The sequence below is a fragment of the Alligator sinensis genome, unplaced genomic scaffold (assembly GCF_000455745.1).
Source record: "Alligator sinensis unplaced genomic scaffold, ASM45574v1 scaffold353_1, whole genome shotgun sequence".
NCBI lineage: Eukaryota > Metazoa > Chordata > Crocodylia > Alligatoridae > Alligator > Alligator sinensis.
In genome coordinates this window covers 2,331,084-2,353,157 of record NW_005842075.1, presented here as the reverse complement: position 1 = coordinate 2,353,157, position 22,074 = coordinate 2,331,084, and the positions used below count along the sequence as shown (strand labels likewise).

The 22,074-nt window shown below is 41.1% G+C and overlaps 1 protein-coding gene across 4 annotated transcripts in view; it reads right to left on the bottom strand.

Annotated features, from left to right (window-relative positions):
• The window catches only part of TSPAN5 (tetraspanin 5), a 111,252-nt gene extending 89,184 nt beyond the window's left edge, over window positions 1-22,068 (bottom strand). For all 4 annotated transcript variants that reach the window (XM_025204272.1, XM_025204273.1, XM_006023690.3 and 1 more), the window contains exon 1: window positions 21,924-22,068. In XM_025204272.1, the coding sequence (XP_025060057.1) occupies window positions 21,924-22,004 (81 nt within the window). In that variant the 5' untranslated portion in view covers window positions 22,005-22,068. The remainder of the gene's footprint in view (window positions 1-21,923) is intronic.
• Between the last annotated feature and the right edge of the window lie 6 nt (window positions 22,069-22,074).

The window sequence follows — 22,074 nt, the reverse complement described above, 5'->3', positions numbered from 1 at the left end:
AATGTCTATTATGAAATGAGTTAACTGTACATTTCTACCAGAGCAAACTATTTTTGGGAAGTAAAAGGACTCCTATAGGTGATTTTCAAGTCTCTTGTTAAAATTAGTGAGAAGTTAAAGGCACAGAAATGACATCTGTTTGCAATGCATTCTGACAGGTGCATCATTTATGGAATAACTTTTTCCATTTGAAAAACGTCCCCTCAACCTTAAATATAAAGAAATGGACTTTGATATGTCCACTGTAAGCACCACTTACAAATACTAACTGAAGGTCACTTGATGCTAACCCTACTTTCCTAATGCACTCACTTGCAGTTTACATACTTTAAAAGAACATTCTTCTGTACTGCCAGACCTAAAGGAGCTAAGAAGGACTTCCAGTCATGTCCTTCTGGAAGTGCCTTTGTTTCATTAAGTATCAAGAAAGGAATTAAAGAATACTTGTAGAACTCAATGGTTTATCCAGAGGTGTTTTACTCAAGAAATTAAAATAAAATCTGTTGTGAAAGTAGTAAATGCATTTCGACCTTGTTAAGTTAATGTTGTCCAGCAGCCTCTCTTAACCAGCTACTTTTTTTTCACATGAAGCAGCAGTTTCTGGTTAGTTTAATGAATAGATTGGTGGTAATGCTAAATTAGATACTCTAGTACTGTAATGTAAGTAGCTAATTTAGTCACCTTAAACTTCTCAATTTAAATAAGTGACTAAATGTCCTTTTTTTGAAGTAGAAGTGGAGAGCTGTACAGGCAACCCCCGCTTAGCGCTCTTAATTGGTTCCTGAAAAAACAAGCGCTAAGCGAAACCGAAAGTATTTGACGACCCAAGATGGCATCCGCAATTGTTTTTAATGACCACCCAAGATGGTGACCACGAGTGTTAACGAAACTTGCTTAGTGCTAAATTAAATCAGGTATCGATTTAAAATGAGCATAATAGTAAAACAGCACTAAGCGAAACAGCATTAAGAAGGGGTTGCCTGTACTAGTTTTATGCATATAAGCTGATCTATGAGTTTTCTCCATCTCCAGTGTCTACAATTCTATAATCACTTCTTCAGACACCAAAACTAACTCTGGCTCAACTCTAACAGCACAGCCATTCTAAGATCAGAGATTGGGAACAGAAGTCAGAAAGTTTCCCCGTACCACCCTGGGAAAGGTCCATTTTACACAATCTCTAATCCTGCTAGATTAGGCAGAATTGTCCTTCCATCTTGAGCTTCTCTCTCTTTTCCTTTCTGTGCCACAAATCAAGGACAAGAAATTAACTCCTTGCTGGAAATGTTGACATGGCAGAGATCTACCAACTTGGAAGCCAGGAACTACTTGTCTCTTTATCTACCCCTACTTTTTTCTGTCTTTAGGTAAAGGATAAGAGGAAAACTTACTGGCATTTGAACGTTGAGATATCATACAGCAGCAACTCACTCATTATCAGCCATCAAGATACCCAAGTGTATTTTGGAAAAGGCACAGAATGGATAAGCCTTCCAATTTTTCCATGGAATTTGCACACACAATATATTCATTCAGGCCTTTCAAGATTTTTTCCAGTATAGGCAACCCCTGCTTAACACTGTTTCGCTTAGCACTATTACGCTCATTTTAAATTGATACCTGATTTCACTTAGTGCTCAGCAAGTTTCGTTATAACGCTCATGGTCACCGTCTTGGGTCATTAAAAACAATTGCGGTCACCATCTTGGGTCGTCAAATACTTTCGGTTTTGCTTAATGCTCATTCCGGTTAATGCTCATTTTTTCAGGAACCAATTAAGAGCGCTAAGCGGGGGTTGCCTGTAGTATATAGTCTCACTGTTAAAAATTTTACATGCTCATATATGGCAACAAACATCATTCCAGGTCTACCAAGCCTACAGCACTTGTAATGATTTCTTCCACCCATGGTAGCAAGTAGTTTTCCTACCCAAGGAAACTTCATATTTCATAAAATATGAAGTTTCCTTGGGTAGGAAACACGCCAACATAAAATATCAGAGCTATTTTAAGGCCTCAAATGAATTAAGTAATTTCTGGATTGACAGTGAGAATAGAAGTTTCATTTCAAAGATAGGAATCAGGATAGGGAAAAATATCAAGACATTTTAAAGAGAATAAAACCAAGTATAAGATTTTCTAAATCACCTTCAAATCCAAGACATTTTAAGTAATTTATTTTCCAAACAGATTAGAGAACCTTTGACTTCCATTGATCAATAGGCCTCTAGCAACACATGCTCTAACCAAAGACACTTTTGACATCTTTTTTTTAAAATACTCTAACTTTTTTCTAGACAATTTGCGGTTCTACCTTGCAGACTAAGGCCAAGATAAAGAAATCCGTAAAGATAACATAGGTCTTTTTGGATGTTTAGAGCAGAGGTTGATAACCATTAAGGAACAGTGAGACAAGTTAATGAAGCTGGCTCTGAAGGCAGGCCTCAACTTGCAATCCAGCAACCACAGCCACTTTTTCCACCTCTGAATGGCCACCAACATCCTGGCATCGCAGGCCTGACAAATTATTTGGCAAGCTGGAACTGGCATGTGGACCATAGGTTGCTGGCTTAAGAGTGAGGCATATGTTTATGCCCTTGTACTACTGGGGGTTAACTATTGATTGCAACTATTTATTTTTATATAAATAAGTAAATAACCTGCACGCCAAAGGGTTCTTGGTGGTTTTGGCTGGAACTTCAATAGCTTTACATAACTTGGTTCAGCTTTTCTTTAGCTGGCTAAGAAATGGCCTGACTTACTACATGCTCTGCTTCGAAAATGCTGAAGACTGAGCTATTATTCATGTGATATACTGGAAATGATCCATCCTGAAGCACGGCTCACTAGTAGACCTCAGTAAAAGTTCTCCAATCAAAATATTTTGTGTGTCCTCATGAAAGTCAAAAAGCTGGATAAGACCTTGCCACTTTACTGCTTGGGAATAAAAACAGGAAATGAAATTAACAAGTACAGGTATCAGTATACTTTAAAGTAGAGCTTCAGTTTCATATTTTTATAATCTTTTTTCAAAAGGTGGTACAATTCAGTGTGAAGGATCAACACACCAATGAGATTCTTAATTAACTGCATCAACACCAAAGAAAAGCCACTGTATTATTGTACAGATCACTTAAAACCTACATAGTCCAATTCCCAAAGGGCAACCATCACAAGAGGAGAGGTCACTGAGCTAGACAAAGTCCTATGTTAAAAAGCAGCTGACATAACAAACATGGAGTAGAAATACAGAGGAACAATTTTCTTAAATCCTGTGGGATTTTCAAGAACTAATGAATCTTTTTCTGAAATGCTTTTGTGTAAGCCCATCTTTCAGTTCTCATAATACCATTAAGTGAAATCTATCACAAGTGGGGCGACAAACACCCCAGAGAATGTAGCATGACACCTCTACTCCACTAATGACACCTCTACTACCTGGTAAAAGGGCTGAATTTTAAGAAAAACAAAAATCTTGAACAAAGCATTAGGAAAACAATTTGTTTTTTGCAGACAAGGGAATAGATATAGACAGACAGACTGAGGCACAAAAAAGCTCTGCTTGAACTCATCTTTACAAACCTAGAAAGTTAAAACCAAGAACAAAAAAAAAAAAAAAAGAATGTAAAACTGAACTATTGGCTAGCTTTAAATGAGCCAGTGTACCATAGGAAAGCATAAAATGCCCAACATCGACAAATCCAAGTGCCCCATATAAACGCACCAAAACAATCTGGTTCTGAGGGCTACGCAGTGCACAATAAGCATGGAATAAAACAGGGGCAAGAGAGAATGCAGCAAGCACCAGGAAACAAAATCACTTATAAACTCATTTTACTGTAGCACCATCCATGCTAGCTATGATCCCTCCTACGCACGAAGGATCTTACTCAGGACAAGTTTGCAGCCCTTTCCCCAGCATCCCATGACAGCACATGTACAAGAAGCATTATCACTCTACACCACACAAGACTGGGACCCACTACTGTCACCACATGCAGACTCTGGCCCCCACCAGACAGCACAATAGCAGTTCTGCTGCCTCCTGGCTTTCACAGGCCTGCACAAGGGGTAAAACCACAACTAGTCTGAACAGCTACTTGACCACAAAGAACAGGAAGAGAGTAAATCCTCCCTCTTCAGGTAGTGATAAATGAGAAGATTCCAGGCTTGCCATCAAAGCCAACATTGCTCCTCTTTGCTGATTCTCTTCACATGCAAGCCATTCAGTCACTACCACACACAAAACATTTGGAGTGATTGGACTGGGGCTTCTGCTCAGCCCCATGACAACAGACAGTGATTGATACAAATGCAGAGGAAACTCCTCAAAAGTCAAGTCAAGTTGGTGTAAGAGTCAGATCCATCACTGCAGGGCTAGCCAAGTGTGGCCATGGGAAACTAGTGCATTTAAATTTATGCTCCTACAGTCAGGCTGAGGGGCAGCAGCTGCTGTTCCTGCAGCAAGAGCACAAAACACATGGCTATCAGCCCAGCTGACATCAGGACAGTCCCTAGGCCTGCTTCCCATTGGAAGGGAGACAAATAGCAGGAGAGTGGCTTCTCCCAGCAGAAAATACTGACTCTGGATGGAAACAGCAAGTGTATTTTTTTCTCCAGCGTGATGCTAGGTGCTGGTTTAGGGGTAAGAATTGGTGGAGGGAAGAGAGAAGAATCAGGTATAACAAAAAAATAAAATAAAATTCAAGCAACGATGAAAAGAAACTCCCCATCAGTTACTGTAGGTAAACCTGACCAGGCAAACACTGGCCAGAACAACAACATTTACTACTCTGAAGTAATTCTTCTGTAACTCATGGGATCAGGCCCAGGAAGAAGCACTGTGCACAGTAATGTTTGAAAATATTACCCGCTTTCAAAAATCTAAATAGCGCCTATTCCCATGGAGGTTTGGAGAAGCTTGCATAACACAGGAACTGGGAAACAGAAGAATCATTGTTCCTGCCAGGAAGACATTAATAAACTAAATTTTCCAAAATAAAGAAGATAAATATAAAAAAAGCCCCAAATTTGAGGCAAAAAGCTAAACAAAATAAATATGCCTCAAAGTCCTAAAGACCTCAAAGCATATGTTCCACTGTAGGAGCTTCTGGGGCGTCAATTCCAAATCTGCGAATTCGGCTAAATACCTTGTCGCAAGGAGACAAAAAAGGAAAGGTCAGATTCTACTGAAGTGGGTTTTTTTGGTTTTTTCAAATGGATTAGCAAAGTGAATGGTTTTCAAAATGAAGAACCACCCAACCCATTTTCTCAGGTCTTTTGTTCAGTGGTACTGTCCAAGCTCCCTGCCCTTCCTTCCCCTCCACCTCCGATTTCCAACAAACACAGGAATTTAGATAAGGACATCTTTTATCCAGAAATCAAATTCACAGGAGAAAAGGTCATACTGTACACATCCTATGACCAGATGCTGGGTAGAGGTATATTCTTATTTAGTGATGAAATATTTTAATTTTGAAAAGTTCTAAGCCAGTGGTTTTCAACCTTCCTGAAGTCATTGAACCCTTTCATATCACTGCTGCTGTAGACTCCTTACCCTATGCTGTGAGCTGATGCAGAGCCAAGCAACCCAGCCCAGCAACAGCAACATATCCCATCCTGGCCCACTCCACCATTACCCCCAATCTCTCTGCAGAACCCCTGATGACCCACTGCACAATCCCCGGGTTCTGTGGAGCACAGTTTGAAAGCTACTGTTCTAACCTTATTAATACAAGCTGAACTGTTTAAAGTTCAACTAAACACAGATGGTCAACCTACACTAACAGGCCTCATTTTTTGACCAGGACAACTCCAAGCAATCTAACCCCCGTTTCCCCACCACTTCTCCTTAGGCCTTTAATAATTCTACCTTGCCAGATATATGCCACAAGTGAGAACTAGTTATATATGCCACTTGAACTTTTCCACTTCAGATGAGCCCAATCAAGGTAGGTGAGGAATTCTGACCTCCTACTCAGAAAGAAGAGATAAGTGCTAGAGTGAAAGGAGATGCAATTTGAACACTTCAGTTGGACTTGTGTTCACCGGGAGAACTAGGTTATGTTATAGTGCGCTCTGAGGAGCTGATGGTAAGCAGATCTGCAAACAGGACCTGCTTATCAACATAGATTCCAAAGTCAATATTCAAACCTTGTGTTAGTTTATACAACCCTAAGATCACAGTCCAGCACAGTCTCACAGAAATGAGGCACTTATACATTTTACTTAGAGCATTCTCCATTCGTTAAATGTTGAAAAAAGGCCACACCTTTCTCTGCCATCTCTTGACAGGACATAAATATTATTGCTGCAGGCATGTTTGAAGTGGGTAGCACCACACACTTATCTATGGAGTGATTTTGGTTTCTGGGGCGATTAATTTGAAATATTTACAGTTATTTGCAACTCAGCAGGTCTTTACACATCTTGTCATCCACTAATTTTCCAATTATATTTAGTGCTAGTGAAAAATGTTGCATTAACAGAAGACATTATTCTCCAAAGCTAAATATATCTGCATAACACCCAGTTGTTACAACTTGAGTTTTCCCACCAAGACAAAAAGTACTATCAAGGGATGAAAGCACAGGTCAATCTACACAAGTTCTTTGATCACTGGCACAGAAATGGCCAAGGATGCTAGGAAACAATGGTAAAGCTGTTAGAGAGGTGAACACATATCCATACAAACTTGCATTGAAAGCAGCAACTAAGTTAGGCTCTTCACTGACTCTGCAGGGGAAGTACAGATACATTATAATCTGCCTGGCAACTGACTCCCCAGCCCAGTCCCTGGCTTCTTTACTTTTTATTCCATCCAGGAAGAGCACACACCAACTGCTGAAACTTCCTTAGCCTGACAAAGGGTTTTTGAACCCGAAAGCTTGCTTAATAACTATTCTCCAACTATTTGGGTTGGTCTAATAAAAGATATCAAATTCACCCAAGGAACCTTGTCACCTGAGCGCAGGCAGAGGTGGGGGAGGGCAACCTCTGATAATACCTGCATCTGACTTGCTGTGGTGAAGCCAGAAATCTTCAGTTGGAGCAATTCAAACTTAAACAGTCTTTCACATGTGTTTGTTTTACATTTCTTTAAACCCCAACAGGCAAAAAAAAATGTTTTATTAAGAACCCTTGCTGTTACCACAGATTATAACCATGCACTCGCATCTCGTTACCACAGATCTGCTTCAAGAACACTACCAAAGGAGAGCATGAGTGTACTAGTTAGTTAAAATAGTTTCATTGAAGACCTGTGCTTAAAAGAAAAAAAAAAAAAAAAGAGAAAGAGAGAGAGAGAGATCTCAGTCCCAGACATCTCGCACGCAAATTCCAAGCCCTTCAGTTTGCATGGTAACTATAAACTGATTTACAAGTCTGATTTACAGTACACAGCTTCCATTATGCTTTATTTACTGAAATACCTTTATCTCTTCTATTATCTTACTAAGACATTGCGTCAGCTGTAATGCAACGTACTGTGCGCAAAAGCCTTTAACTTTAGCTCAAGGTGAGGATAAAAATTCAGAAGCTATTAATAGAAGTGTGGCCATTTCTTTTGTGGCTGATGGTAGACCACATAAGTAGTACTTAACAGATACGCTAAAGATTTCTCAAAACGTCTGAGTAGCGTGGAATTTGCCTATGCAAAAGCCTGGCAGAGGCAGGACTCATCATTCAGTAATAATGCAATGTTATGAATGGCCGATTATAAAACCCTGGCACTTTCCAGATTGTTGACCAAATCAGAGCTGGGGAAAGGCACGTACTTTTATACAGATGAACCGTTATTTAACTCTAGGTTCTGGCATGCTAGCATAGCCATATAAAAACAGGAAAAGAATGTAATCACAGTCTTCAGCAAATTATCTCCGAATGCTTCAATTATATATTTCTTAATGCCAGAAGTATTAGATGAATATGAGGCTGCTATCCTTTTGGTGATAGTTTACCTTCCGTTGAATACAAACCTTTATATACAGTACATTAACTATGCCAAAACAATGGAAAGGAAAGAAGAAAAATAAAAGCACTGTACACAGTTCATTGTTCTCAGCAAGAGCTTGCCGGTTGCATCCACCCTGCATCATCCTCTGCATCAGCTCCTCTCTATGGAGGCAGACTGAAGCAATGGCTCTGGCTCTTTTGAAGTCTTTTCACATCCTTTTCCTTTTCCCCCCTTGGTTGAAAACCAAGCACCTAATTATGCAGCTGCTGCACCAACCAGCTCCTATTAAAGCCAATAGGAGCTGCTCATACACAGAGGCTACATAGTGAGGCCCCAACTGTTACAAATGCTTAAAGTCTTTGTGCTGTGTGCACTAAGCGGATGAATGCGGCTGCAGCAGCAGCAGTGAGGCATTTGATGGAAGGCAACTCTGTAGTAGGCTCATTTAAAATTAACATTGCTTCAGGGCTGGGGGAGGGACAGGGCAAACATTTATCTGATCAGAAGCAAGTCTGTCCTTTACAATCTTACCTGTTTGGTCATTTAGTTTCTCTAAGATACTTCAGTGCCCTTGATATGTATTTGTCTAGAGGTTGTTCTTGTGGTTTTATGTCTGAAAAATGGGGAGTTTAATTTTTTCCCTCTGTTTGTAGAGCTTCCAAGAGAAAACAGTGGCATACTGCAGCACATGAAGTGTTGTGTTGATACTAATAATAACCAATGTGGAGAGGACGAGTTAAAGAAAAAAAAAAAGGGGGGGGGTTGGGGGAGCCTTCCTAAAAACAAAATGCTCTCTGGACAAGAGGTATTTTGTGCTCTGAGCCCCTGTTCTTCCTCAGGGAAAGGCTTAAGCCCTTTTTCGCACCACCCAGCATAAGCCCAAAGCCATTCATCCTGCAAAGAAGACAAATGATATCCCACCAACTTAGCAAACTCTCCAAACAGCTCCAACCAAGGAGCCCATAATGCTCACATTAAAAGGTTTCTGACACCTAAATTTTTGTTCTGGTTCACACCATTGTCTGTACCGCTAGGGCTTACTACCACTTTAAACCCCCTTTCCACAACCAGACTGGTGTACAGCAGCTCTAGTGCAAATTAAATTTGGCTTCAGAATTTCATATGAACTTTAAAAAGCTCTGTAAAAGTAATTTCCCAAGCTCATCTTAAAAGATGTACCAGGACTAACTCCCCTGTTCAACACTTAAAAGTTTTTCATCCTGAGCTTCTAAAGAGCAGAGCAGAGCAGAGCAGAAAAGCTCCCTACCTCCTGCTCTTCGACCATGCACACATCTTCAGTAATGCTATTAAGTATGCGAGAACCAACTCCTCCTCATAGAGGAACTTCCTTGTAAAAGAGCCAACAGCTGAGGAAGGCAAGTCCCTCCAAGGTTGATAATAACACCTCCACTCTTACTTTACTGTGTCCCAGTGTGTAACCACTCCTTCAAAAAGGTCCATTGTAAGCAACATCCAAGCACGCAGGTTCCAGTGATTATCTATGAAGCTAAACAACAAGAACCTACCTACAATGTGTAGTGCAAAAGAAAAGCATCCAACTGTATAATTTTGGTATTAAACTGGGTGTAGCTTAGTCATAAATAAACTGAACTGATGGTCTTTTGCAAGCCATTCACAAGATTGGCCTAGCTGAATTGTCCCAGCTTATCTTTACACAAGTATAGACTGAGCTCTTAGATAATAACTATACAAACCATTTAATATCAAAATACCTAACCTTAATGTTAAATAATACAGGCAGCACAAAATGCACCTGTTTTATGGAACAGCGTTGTTCCTGGAGGGTATTTAGGATTTTCCAAAAGTGACAAAAGGAAGATTTTTCCTTTTTTTACTGCCATTAGCTCTGCAAAATGAAAGGAATTCAGATCCCCTTTGTGCATCACCAGTTAAACTGTTTGCTACATTTCAGCTGTAGGACCAGTGTACCACATCAGTGCAAGGACAAAACAGCAAGGTGTCTGCACAGGTGGTTAACTTGCCCTGAAGAATTATCCCCACCCCGCACAGGTGATGATTCAGGAAAAGGAGAGAACCAGCCAGACTTTTAGCTAGACTTAAATTTGTTAAATAGTAACCTGGCAACATGTGCAAGTCAATTTAAAGCATAATAATGCAGTAAATGAGCTACAGAGTTTACTTCTAATATAATGAGGAATACTTTGTGGCTTTATATTGTGCCATAAACTGAACACAGCTACCCAGGACCTGTCAAAATCCCATGCAACCTCAGCTGGGTGACATGGTTTTATAGGTCCCGGCACAGGGAGCTCCAGCGAGTGGGCTGCAACAGCCAGATCCCAGGGTCCCATGCCAGAGATGAGTAAACCACCTGTATACTACCTAGCTGGGCAGCACACAGGTTTTAAACAGGTCCTAGGGCATGGGGTGAATGCACCTAATGTCCAATTTAGACTGGACATTAGGAAGAACTTCTTCACAGTTTAGACTGGACATTAGGAAGAACTTCTTCACAGTTAGAGTGGCCAGGTAGGAAGAACTTCTTCACAGTTTAGACTGGACATTAGGAAGAACTTCTTCACAGTTTAGACTGGACATTAGGAAGAACTTCTTCACAGTTTAGACTCTCTTTCCTGCTTATGCAGGGGGTCGGACTCGATGATCTATTGAGGTCCCTTCCGACCCTAACATCTATGAATCTATGAACAGTCTAATGCCAGGTTCCTCATGTACCAGGACCAGCATAAACTGTGTGCGCTGCCCAGCTAGGAAGCACATGCAGTTTTATGGCTTCCAGTGTGCAGGGAGCACAGCATCAGGCTACTGCAGCCTGATGCCAAGCTCCCTGTGCACCAGGACCTAGCTGTCAAACTGTATGTGCCACTCAGTTGGGTGGCATACACGGTTTTACAGCTCCCGAACCTAGGGGACCTTGGCAGTGGCCAGGTTCCCTATGCACTGAGCTGATTGTTGGCTACGACTGAGGATCGTTTTTTCCCCAGCTCTAATTGACAGTCATCTTGCTGGCCCTGGACTCTCCTGAACCAGCAAATAAGGCATGATTGGGATCTAATTCCTGGTCCCAAGATCGCAAGTCCTTCCATGCATGTGTGGCATGGCAGGAGATGCAATTGTTGGGAACAAGGATTAGATCCTATTGCTTCTTAAAGTGAACATCTGTCAGGGGCCTATAAGTCAGAAAGAGAAAGAAAAACAGTGAATGCTGCAAAGCCATTTTTACTGTTACTTTTCAGAACAGAGTTACACCTTACAGGTAAGGTAACCTGTGTTAAAATATGCAATACTGGAAAGGACGAGCAAAGGCAGATGGTTTGGAAAAATTTACTATCTGTTACTTCCCTAAACGGAAGTTGAGCAGAAAACAACTGTTTTTTACCACTTTGTATTACTTTTCTTTAGAAACGTGGCTGTGTTGAACTTGACAAGATTCTGTACAAATTCACTCTGTTGGTGACTGCAAAGCCATCAGCAACAGTGGGATCACACCAGGAATGACAGAGAGATTACTAGAGTCTCACTCCCTCCTTAAAGCATCCAGCAAGTTCTGGGGGAGGGCAAAAAAATACAGGTGGATTCACACAGCTGGCAGACTTTAGGTATGTTTTCCAAGCTCTAATGCAGGGGTGGGCAAAATGCAGCCCACAGACCACATGTGGGCCATCAGGCCACTCTATCCAGCCCACGGGGGGCCCTAAAAAGTTTAGAAAATTAATATTTATCTGCACCTGGCTGCCTGTCATGTGGCCCTCAATGGCTTGCCAAAACTCAGTAAGCAGCCCTCCACCCAAAATAATTGCCTGCCCCTGCTCTAATGCATGCATTAGGAGTGGAAGACATATTCAAAGAAAAGAAGGGACTCTATTTCTCCCCAAGCTTTTTTACTTAGATGGAAGAAGAGGTAAGCTGGAAACAGATGTGATCTTGTAAAAGTCAAGGGGCAATTATGACAGAAACAGGGAAGTTGCTGTCAAAGAAAAAGGAACCAGCATTTTTTAATCATCTCCAACCTGAATTAGAACATGTCTAAACAACATGATGGTTGTAATGTAACAATGGTAAATTTTAAGACAAGTCTCCATGCAGAAAAGGCAGATTATTCTGATATCATAAGGGATTCTTTCAGCCACCAGGACAGAAACAAAAAGGTGACATTTTAAATGGAGAAAGCAGCAAGACTATGGAACACTCTCAAGGGGAGGAAAAAAGGAGTAAGAGCCAAACCCTGAAGGATCTTGGCAACACCAAGAAATACTGGGTAAAACTAGTATACTGTAGCTTGCATTCGTGGCTAATCGTTGAGGAAAAAAATCCTTCTGCCTAAAAGCCTTTACCTGGCTCAATTTTACTATAGAAAATGGTACCATTCTCTGGAGAATCTCATTCCACATTCTGTTGAGAAGCAATTTCCTTCCTTTGCTGTAAGTGTTATAAGCCCAATTCTGAACTCACACATATGTAATTATTAGCTTCACTGGTCATAATCACTCCTGATTTACACTGGCATAAAGGAAAGTCAGAACCATGTAAACATGATTTTATCTTTGGTACTGGGAAGTATGGGGCCTTCCATTTTGAATGAGGGAGAAGGGATGTTATGTTTTGTTTTAAATTGTTTTGTTCTTTAAATTGTTAGCAGGTTTTTGGTTATATCTCCTGCCTATTTTGTCCATGCTAGGGAAGGTCAGATGCAACAAACAGCTGGAATTGATCTGGCAGACCTTCCTTCCCTGTGTACCAGATTAGCTGGAAAGCAGGACTTTGGCTTCAGAACACCCAGCCATTCTTCTGACACCATCTTCTAAGCCAAAAAACTGTATTTATATCATTTCACATGCTATTTCCAAGTGTACATGCGTAGGAAGATAGCTCTTTGCTTTAACAAAGGCAGCACAGAAACATTCATCATGTGAAGTAACTAAACCCTTGCCAGAGAAGATCTGCAATACCTTTTTTATCTTGATGTTCCTGGTTTATAGCAGATTATATACAGCATAAAGAGGGGGAAAATACTGTCACCCTAATTTGGTGGGGAAGTATATATTATATGACAGTGAAACAGACAATTCAGACGATGACAAAGGTGGGTATATTCTGTGTGCTGCGTGTGTGGGGAGAGGAGGTGTCCTTTCTTAGTAGCACAGAAGGCACGTTGATATGGGCTGTGAACAACAAATCAGATGCCAAATGAATCCACTAAGAAAACCCCACTGCCATGTTGTTACTGTCCACGGTGCTCCAGTGCTCAGGTGAAAAAATTCCTTTCCTCCTGGCCCTAGCCAAGAGCCTCTATACAAAAGGATCCTATGCTAAGAGGGAAGGTTTGCTCTCAAATTAAGTGAGCTAATTTGGTTCTTGATAGTATTTTTGCTAAAGACAAACTAGTGCCTTTTCACCACACAAAAGACTGAATTACCACATAAGAAGGATGCCATAATCTTATCTCAACATTTATTCTACGCTCTTCAACTCCACTGGCACAGTGCCAGTCAGCAGCCCTATGCCAGCAAAAACCCACAAGACAGGAAGCTATGGCACTGAGTATCAAATCCTCTTCCCCCATACCCTAGAGGAAACGATTAAACTCTACCTGAAGTCTGCAAAGGGGAATGTGTTCTATACAGAACCCTCATAGTACTCTGCAAAGGAAAATGTTTTTACACTTGGGCTTACTCAAGGAGTGGAGGGGGAACAGCATCCTGGGTTTAGCTGATTATCACTATGTTAAATGAGATAGGAACACAGTCATGAGGTACCTCGACTATTTCATGCATCTGACCCCTTTGTAATGCTAGCCCAGCCTTCCTCTGCTCCTTTCCTTCAAGAGGACATTCTTTCAAAGAGCCTGAGAGCATGCACCAACTGCTTGTTATGTTTCTTTCTGTTATACATTTTCAAAATGCTGAGGAGCTTTTGCTTAAGTGTGCTGCATAGGATTCCACACAAGTTTTGGTTTTGCTGAAAAACTAAAATACAAACCGCTTGCAACAGGCCTCTGAAAGTTTCTCTCCTGCATTTCCTTGCCTAGCTACAGAAAACAAAAATCAAGCCACTACCCTCCACAACAAGAACATTGCCTGAAATGATTTTCAATATTATTTGATGTTGTGGAGCCTTCATTGTGAGCCCAGGGATTTTCAAATGCCTGGAGGAGGCATATTGATTTTTCCCTGTTCTGTGAAATTGACAGTTCATTCATAAGATACTCTCCATGTGTGCTGAAATACTTATTCTAAATGCTGTCCAGAGAAAAGTGACTGGAAAGTTGAAATATTAGCTGAAGAATCCGTGATGTGAAAACTGATGTACTTGAAAAGTAAATTAGATGAATGACACCTAAAAGTCACTTTTTCCATCCACCTAACGACGAAGTACTTGCAAGTTCTCATCTCATCTGAAATCCAGGCTACGAGGAAGTTATCCAAAGTCATCCCTCTGAGTCAGACCTGTTACAGAACCAACAACACTATCAGTCTGTATTTTATCCACATAGCATCACTTCCTCAACTTCGTATTGACATTTTTAAATAAAAAGAGAGTAGGACACAAAGTATATGCACACTTTACAGAACCAACTAAAATGGTGTCTATTCAGCAATAGGATTCACCCACATAGAACATTATATGTCCATAAAAAGAACTCCAGAAGTCAGTGGGACTGCATACACGCATCACACACATCAACATCCACGGAGGTTAATCCTTTTACAAGATTCTGCTAGTGGTCAGCAAGATGATGGCAAAAATGGTGATTTTCAGTATAACAATGAAAGAGAAAGTAATTAGGTGTCAAGCCAATAGACTGGGTACAAAGAGACAAAAAGTCCAAGGCAGAATTGATCCAAGTTATGCAGTTTTCTGCAAGCAGTGTAGTTTAGATCAGTAGTGAACAGAACACACATTCACCATTAGGTGGGGGGAGTAGCAAATCTTAGACTGGGTTGCACTATTTTTAAAATCAGTCTGTGCGCGCCAAACTTCTATTCTGTTACAAGTACAGACCGGTTTCCAATTACTTATAATGGTAAAAGTGTAATGTCTGTACCTGACCATAAAGAATAGTTTGTTTTTCTCCTGCTTATGCCACGTTAAGCAAAACCCTTGTCTTCCCTGCTCTTTACTTGTGGTATGTTATTGATATAAGATACAAAGTAAAGAAAGAAAAGAGACTAGATATTTTTACAAATTATTAAAATATATTACTATACCACAGAGCACATTTAAGAGTTAATTCTGACAGTTGCCAATACAGCTCATTAGCTCATGTGCTGTTCCACTTCTTGCTCCTGCCTACACCATAGTAAAACAATTACGATCCTATTGACAGGATAATACCCACTTATATAAAAACTACCCTGCAATTTTGGTCAATTCAGAATGCAAAAACAGATTCTACCTTTCAGCACTATGCTTCTAAAGTTAGAATCCATTACCTGGCAGAATTAGGTTTCAAAGTTTATTTGGGCTGAAAACTGTATGTTTGTTCAATGTTAGCTGGAAGTAAAACACAATACTGAAATGCTTAAGGCAAATCTTCCCATTTTATCAGCACTAGTTAACGGAATAAAAAAGGTATTAAAATGGCTACACTGAGTATTTAACACAGCAGCTCCTATCTCCAGATTTACATAAGCTCTAGTCTTCTTGCCAAACAGTTTGAGACACTTTCAGGAACAGGCAGCTTGTTCTGCTCCACACCCCGCTCCCACCAATTACTGTAAAGCCACAGTCTTGCACATAAAAACCCTGCCACACAAAATCGTATTCCAGGCAATGGGACTCTACATGGACAGAAGTTAGAGTTCACAACAGTGATCTGTTTACAGAAGAAAGTCCTAAAAGTTATTTTTTTTGTGTGAGTTCTTTCACTGATTGCAAGCTCATGTTTCTTACCACCTACGAATCAGTCATGTATTACTAAGGTCTGACGGAGTTAAGAAAAAAAATTATAACCTTTGCTAATAATTTAAGTCCTGGGTCTACAGACTGTGAGCTTGGGTTTTGTTTGTTTGATTAGAGTAGAACAGATTTTGTTTTAAAGTATTTTCAGAATTAAAATTCTCTTAATATTTACAGAAATGTCCTTGCATATATATTGAATAAAAAACTTCTACTAAGAGCATAATTTGCTAGCTATGTTATTATGGTTTGATGGGTTTGTTTAAGACTAAATCTCTGGATTTTCACTTTTTAAAAAACAAACAAACAAAAAACCCTCTACAACCTGCCATATAATTGCCTTTTGTGGGTGCTTGCAGACACATGTACACATGCATGATTTATACAGTGTACATATTCTCTCGTGTATGCTCAATCAAGAGAAAGCTCTACTTCTCTGTATTAGAGTAGCATAATTACACTGAAATTAATTGTTCTAGAACAGACATTTCTTCCAGAACAAAGTTTTGTTACTGAAATAGTAGGGTTTACTTAGGCCAAGATCTTACAAAGACACAAGCATGCAAATTACTGTTGTGAACAAAGCTGTCTAACCAAAATGGGTGGGACTGCCTATGAGCAGACTGTTATAACACATGCACCACAATTTAATAGATTAGGGCTGTAAATATTCCTCTCTCACATTGGATGATCTAAACAGGTAAGGCAAGTTTTCCCCAGTGACAAATCCGTAGCAGCTTAACCAAGGGAAAGAAATACAAATTCCAGGTTTATGTATACATTGGAAGCGTGTAAGAACCCATTTTTGGAACCCGAGAGATGGCAATTGATGCTCTTTTAATTCCAAGATGAGCAGTTGCAATGAAGAACATTAGTCTTTTCCCTTCAGTTTAAGGCACTTGTTTTCTGCAAGATAAGCATCAGGCATCTTTAGAAAACCAAGGGAGGGTTGGAAATTAAAGCGTCATTTCAAATACTTTCTTTCTGAACAACCAGATAGCCCTACCAAAGGATACAAGGTGAGGGCGGGAGAGAGGGGATAGACCATATGTTCAGATTTACCCCAAAATCTGGGAGAACTTCACCAAAGCCAATGGAGCTACTCAAGTTCCACATGCCCATAGCAGAAAAGCTTGGGGTCACATGGCGATTTACCCACTACATCAGTTCATATGCACCAATATTCAATCAAGATAACAAAGCATGTGTTCTTTATTTTTTCTAAAACAATCTCTGCTTGATTTAGGGTAGATCTTATGGAATACATTTCAAAGTAGCAAAATGATTATGTTGACAAACAGTACAGTAAATGCCTTGAATACAGAATGGGGGGAAGCATCCTGTTTCCCCCCGCAAAAATAGTTTCATTCTGCTAGCAATTACCTTCTCAGAGTAATTTCTAAGAATAAACCACGGCAGAGAATGTTCAAAGATCGCATCAAAGCACTCTCTCAAACATTTTCCTTTTAAAGAGAGAAAAGAAAGAATATTTCCAAAGTTCCTTTTTTCCCTGAAAACATACTGTCCTGGAAAAAATATTCTAAGCTGCTTTGAGAGACTATCGATGATCTACAGAATTCAGTGAACTGTCAAATTACTTGTCCATCAGAGGTCAACGCACTGAACACTTTTCCCATAGGACGTTTACTGAACTGTATTTAGCTTTCCTTCTATAGTTCCCTCTCTAATTCAGAAGACAATTTAGACTCCCATATGGTTACCATCAAAACCAACAGATGCCTAGCAAATTAAAACACAAATTATGACTTGTAATATGCTGATGTATCATAATCGCAGCACATCTTGCAATTTACAGTGAATCACAAGATACACTCTAGGTTTCTGTTTGATGTGCTCACTTGCTCTCTACCTCCCCCTCTCTGTTTCTTTAGGGTCCAGACTAAGGTCTCGAAATCAGGCCCAAGATACACACATGGAGTTTCCATTGATTGCAACAAAGGGCAGAATGTGATCTTCAGTATTTACATGAAACTGACAAACCACCTTAAAGCGACTCTCAGAATGCTGCAAGAACTGCTCTATGCCCTGACATATAAAGGCCCTGAAATTTGGCTTCATTTTTATTACTACAGCAAAAAGGGGGGAAATGTTTTGTTGTATTAGGCATTTATGCTCTTTCTAGGATAAAAATGCTCTGGTTTTATCTAGACAAGGGGTTGTCAACCAGGGTACTTGGGAAGCCCCCAGGAGTTACGCAGCGGTGTGGAGAAGTGGGGGGGCACTTCCAGCTTCACCACCAGCAGTTCTGGTTTTGCCCCCACCCCCGCTAATTGACTGGTCGGAGGACTCCTTGCTTCTCGACCGGCCGCTAGGTGTACACCAACAAAAAAGGTTAAAACCCCCTGAATTCAACTAGGATTTAAAGCACAGAATGAATGTACTAACTAACACACATTCTGAAAGTCCAGTACAGAAAACGCAGCTTACACCTTAATACATAGTGCCTGTCCCATTGTTAGACCTGGGAGGTACTTCAATGAATCATAGCCAGGAGAGTGGAGGTTCAACTGTGAGGGAGAGGAACGTTTAATTTGATTAAGTCTTTATTTGTTAATGCCTGTTTAATTTCAATATCTACCAAACTTTTTCCAATATATCCGTTCAAGTATCAAAGCATCCTTCCCATCTCTATTGAAGTGCTGAGACCTCACAAAAATTCCCTTTGCAGAATGCACTACAAATAAAGGTGTCTGCTATACTTTTCACCTATTACAAACAGAATTCTGACTTTTAAAAAAAAAATCACCTTTAACCTGATTTGAAAACACATCTAGAATACTGATTTTATGGCACAAGCATAAAGGACAGTGTTCTGATCTGTGACTCTCCTGTAACTCTGCTGAAGCAAGGGTGGCTGGCTTCAAATACATGACCACAACATTTGGACACAGAGGTCTCCTGAAGGGCAAAATTTGGTTTTTAATCATAAAGGTGAAACATCCATGGGCTGGGTCCAAATGTGCTCTCTCTTTGATCTGGTTTGTGCTTATATTTTTTTTAAAAAGAAAACTATTACACATACAAAGCACAAAGCCAACACTGAAATACAGAAGAAATAGTTACTTTATAAAGCCTTCATGCCAGATTTGAAGGGTGGGAAATCTAGAACATTCTGTTCCATATTTTGAAGTTAAAATAGCATGCACATTAATATTATGTGCCAATATCCCCAACTGTAATTTAAATGGCGCTGCATTATTTCTCTGTTTAAGGGTCTATTGCTGTTCACTACAAGGTACTATTACTCCCAATTCACTTCACCTTCCTTACAGGAATGGAAAGAGAAGGAAAGAAGGAAGGAAACCAGACAGTAAATCTTTGTTAGATTATTTAGGAAAGATGTTACAAGTGCTTGAAAGGTTTGTTTTAGAAACCTAAGGAAAACTGATATTTTATACAATTACCTCCTGATCAAAAGTTCTAAATCCTCTTCAAATGACAATGAGGTGCAGCCATCTTCGATCACCACTATCTTATATCATCTTTGACACAATTTCTGGCCCAGATGAGTGATAAAACAGCAACTGGCTTGCTAGCAAGTCAAGAAAAATAACCTAAAACATCCTCTGTATGCAACAGTGCTATATTTTCACCCCAAGGCTAGGGACAGAAATTACATATAAACCAGTATAACTGATCAGAAACTGGTTCAAATCTGTAACACAACAGAAATTCTGTGCACATAAACTGCTTTCAAAATGGGTGAAACTGGTTTAAAATAAACCTGGATGGATGTAACAGACTTAACTGATTTAAGTTAAATCAGATTATTGAACTTCTGTCCCAGATCCCCTCCAGATTCAAGCTAACTCACAGTCCCCCAGCATCCCAAGATGCTTTGTACCTCCCCTGCAAGCCCCTGCTCAGAGGGTAGGTGGGCTAGGCTTGCCCCAAGCTGTCCGTTTCACTCAAGATGGAAGATGTGTTCTAGCACCGCCCCCCCCCCCCGGCTTCTGGCCTGAGCCACTGAAGGCATGTGGCTGCATTTCTGGAATAAGAAGTGAATGCCTGTGCACTTGCTTATTGGTTCAATATATGCAGATTGAATTGATTCAGCCTCAGGCTTTTTGATTGTCTGTACTTGGTCCAGATCATGAGACACAAATAAACCTAGGCCCTCCTCATAAAGAGCTATCCATGTTTTGAGGAAGTGACTAAACAAGTCTTCATTCTTATAAAGCACTTATATCTGTAATTCTCAAAGTCCTTTACAAAGGAGGCAAGCATCACAAGCTGTATTTCAGAAATGGGAAAATTCAGACCCTGAGGCCACTCAGTATGATAGCAGCAGAGCTGGGAATAACCTTGGGTCTCCCAATTCCCAGTCCAGGGGCCTCTCACTGGACTGTATCACCCAAGGAATTTGGAATCTACACATTCAACTGAGACCCATGAAACTCTGCCATTTATTTGGGTTGCTCAATTTGGTGAACCTCAGCAAACATAACAGAAGTGAAGCATTCACTGGCCACTTGCAGACCTTCTGGGGAAGGATCCCCTGGTCAGTACTCGCCTATCCACGACCATCACAACACCACCACCATGCACATGCTTAATACCTATAGAATTAGGCAAGCACAGTAATTTAGTCAGTGAATGTGACTTGGCCAAGAAAACGCACTCTTGAGACTTATATAGTATGTCACTAGCTTTCAGTGCCAAGTGGGGGGAGTATTTATGAAATATTATTATAAGTGTCCTCCAGACCCTTCTGTTCCTCGCTGGAAAACATCTGTGCTCACTGCAACACACAAATGAAGGAATTAAGAATTAAAAAAGAAAAAAAGAGAAAAACCACAGCAATCAAAAGCCTTTAAAATTGGAACAAAAAATAAGATTATAATGGCCGACGTAAGGTAATACACCACAAGATTTTAAGTAACCCTTCATCACAGGGCATAAGGAAAGGACAAGTAAACATATAAACACTATATATGCCACCATCTTTACTTGGCAAGAAGAGCTACAACATTGTCATGTAACATGTTTTACAACCCTGGTATGGATCTATTTTTTTTTCCTCCGGGGGTTTTAGATAATCAGAAGTTCGGTACTGACAGGGAGATGAGCAAAAACAAGGGAGCTAAAAGAGCAAGTTTGCTCAGTTTGTAGAAATGGAGCCTGGTATTTCTCCTCTCCCCATACACAAGTTTCAGAGACCAGCACTCCAAGCCTGTACGCAAACACACGTCCACAACCACTCAGACCGCAACTATGACACCTCTCTTATCTGTAATGCAACGCGTTGCTGTCACTAACTGGTCCGTGCTAGGGCATGGGGCAGCTTATAAATACAAGTCCACCTATAATGAAGCATATACGTTTGCGAGGGACTCATTTTGTTGCAGTCCTACGTACAAACCCATCTGCTCCATCACCTCTGGATTATGCATTGTGCCACATACTTGTTTCTCAACCACAGCATGCGAATCTGTTAAAAATATTATTATTATTATTACGTGCAGGTTGCTCTCTTCACCCATGGCTCTGACTACTCTGCCGAGACGGTGCCAACAAGAGATGAGGCGACCAAGACAAGCCAGGTGGTGCAAGCTCAGCACCCAACATACGCCCAACAAATCCCTTGCAAAAGCTCATCCCTCATCACAACAAACCCACGCCAGGGCCCTACCAGTCACTGTGTAATCACCCTCCCAACCTGCCCTGCTCTGAAGGTGCGGATGCACGCACCCGATTCATCCTCCGGGCGGGCCCCCCCCCCCCGTTCCTCCCCCGGGGGGGGGGGGGGGGGGGGTCAATACCCCCCATTAAAAAGGGAAGGGGTGGGGAGAAAACCTCTCTTCCACCCACAACAAAAGTAATTAGGAAGGCGAGGGGGATGTGATGCTTGGGGGAGGCAGTGCGTCCGACATGGCCAGCGGGTGACAGGAGGCAAAGCAAAGGCTCTGATGGACCGCCGGGTGCAGAGGGGAAGCAGATGGCAGCCACCCACGCTGACCCGGGGGCTCCTTTTCTCCCCCCCGGCCCCAGCAGCCTCCCCTGCTGCTGGCCCCACACGGCCCGGCCCCGGGGGGGGAGGCTGCACTCACCCAGAAAATGACATTGAAGCCGAAGATGAAATACTTGATGCAACAGCTGACTTCGGGCCCCTTGTAGTGCTTCCCGGACATCCTTCGCGGTCATGAAGGCGCGGGAGCTGGAGCGGCAGCCGGAGCGGGAGCGGGAGCGGGGGCGGGGGCG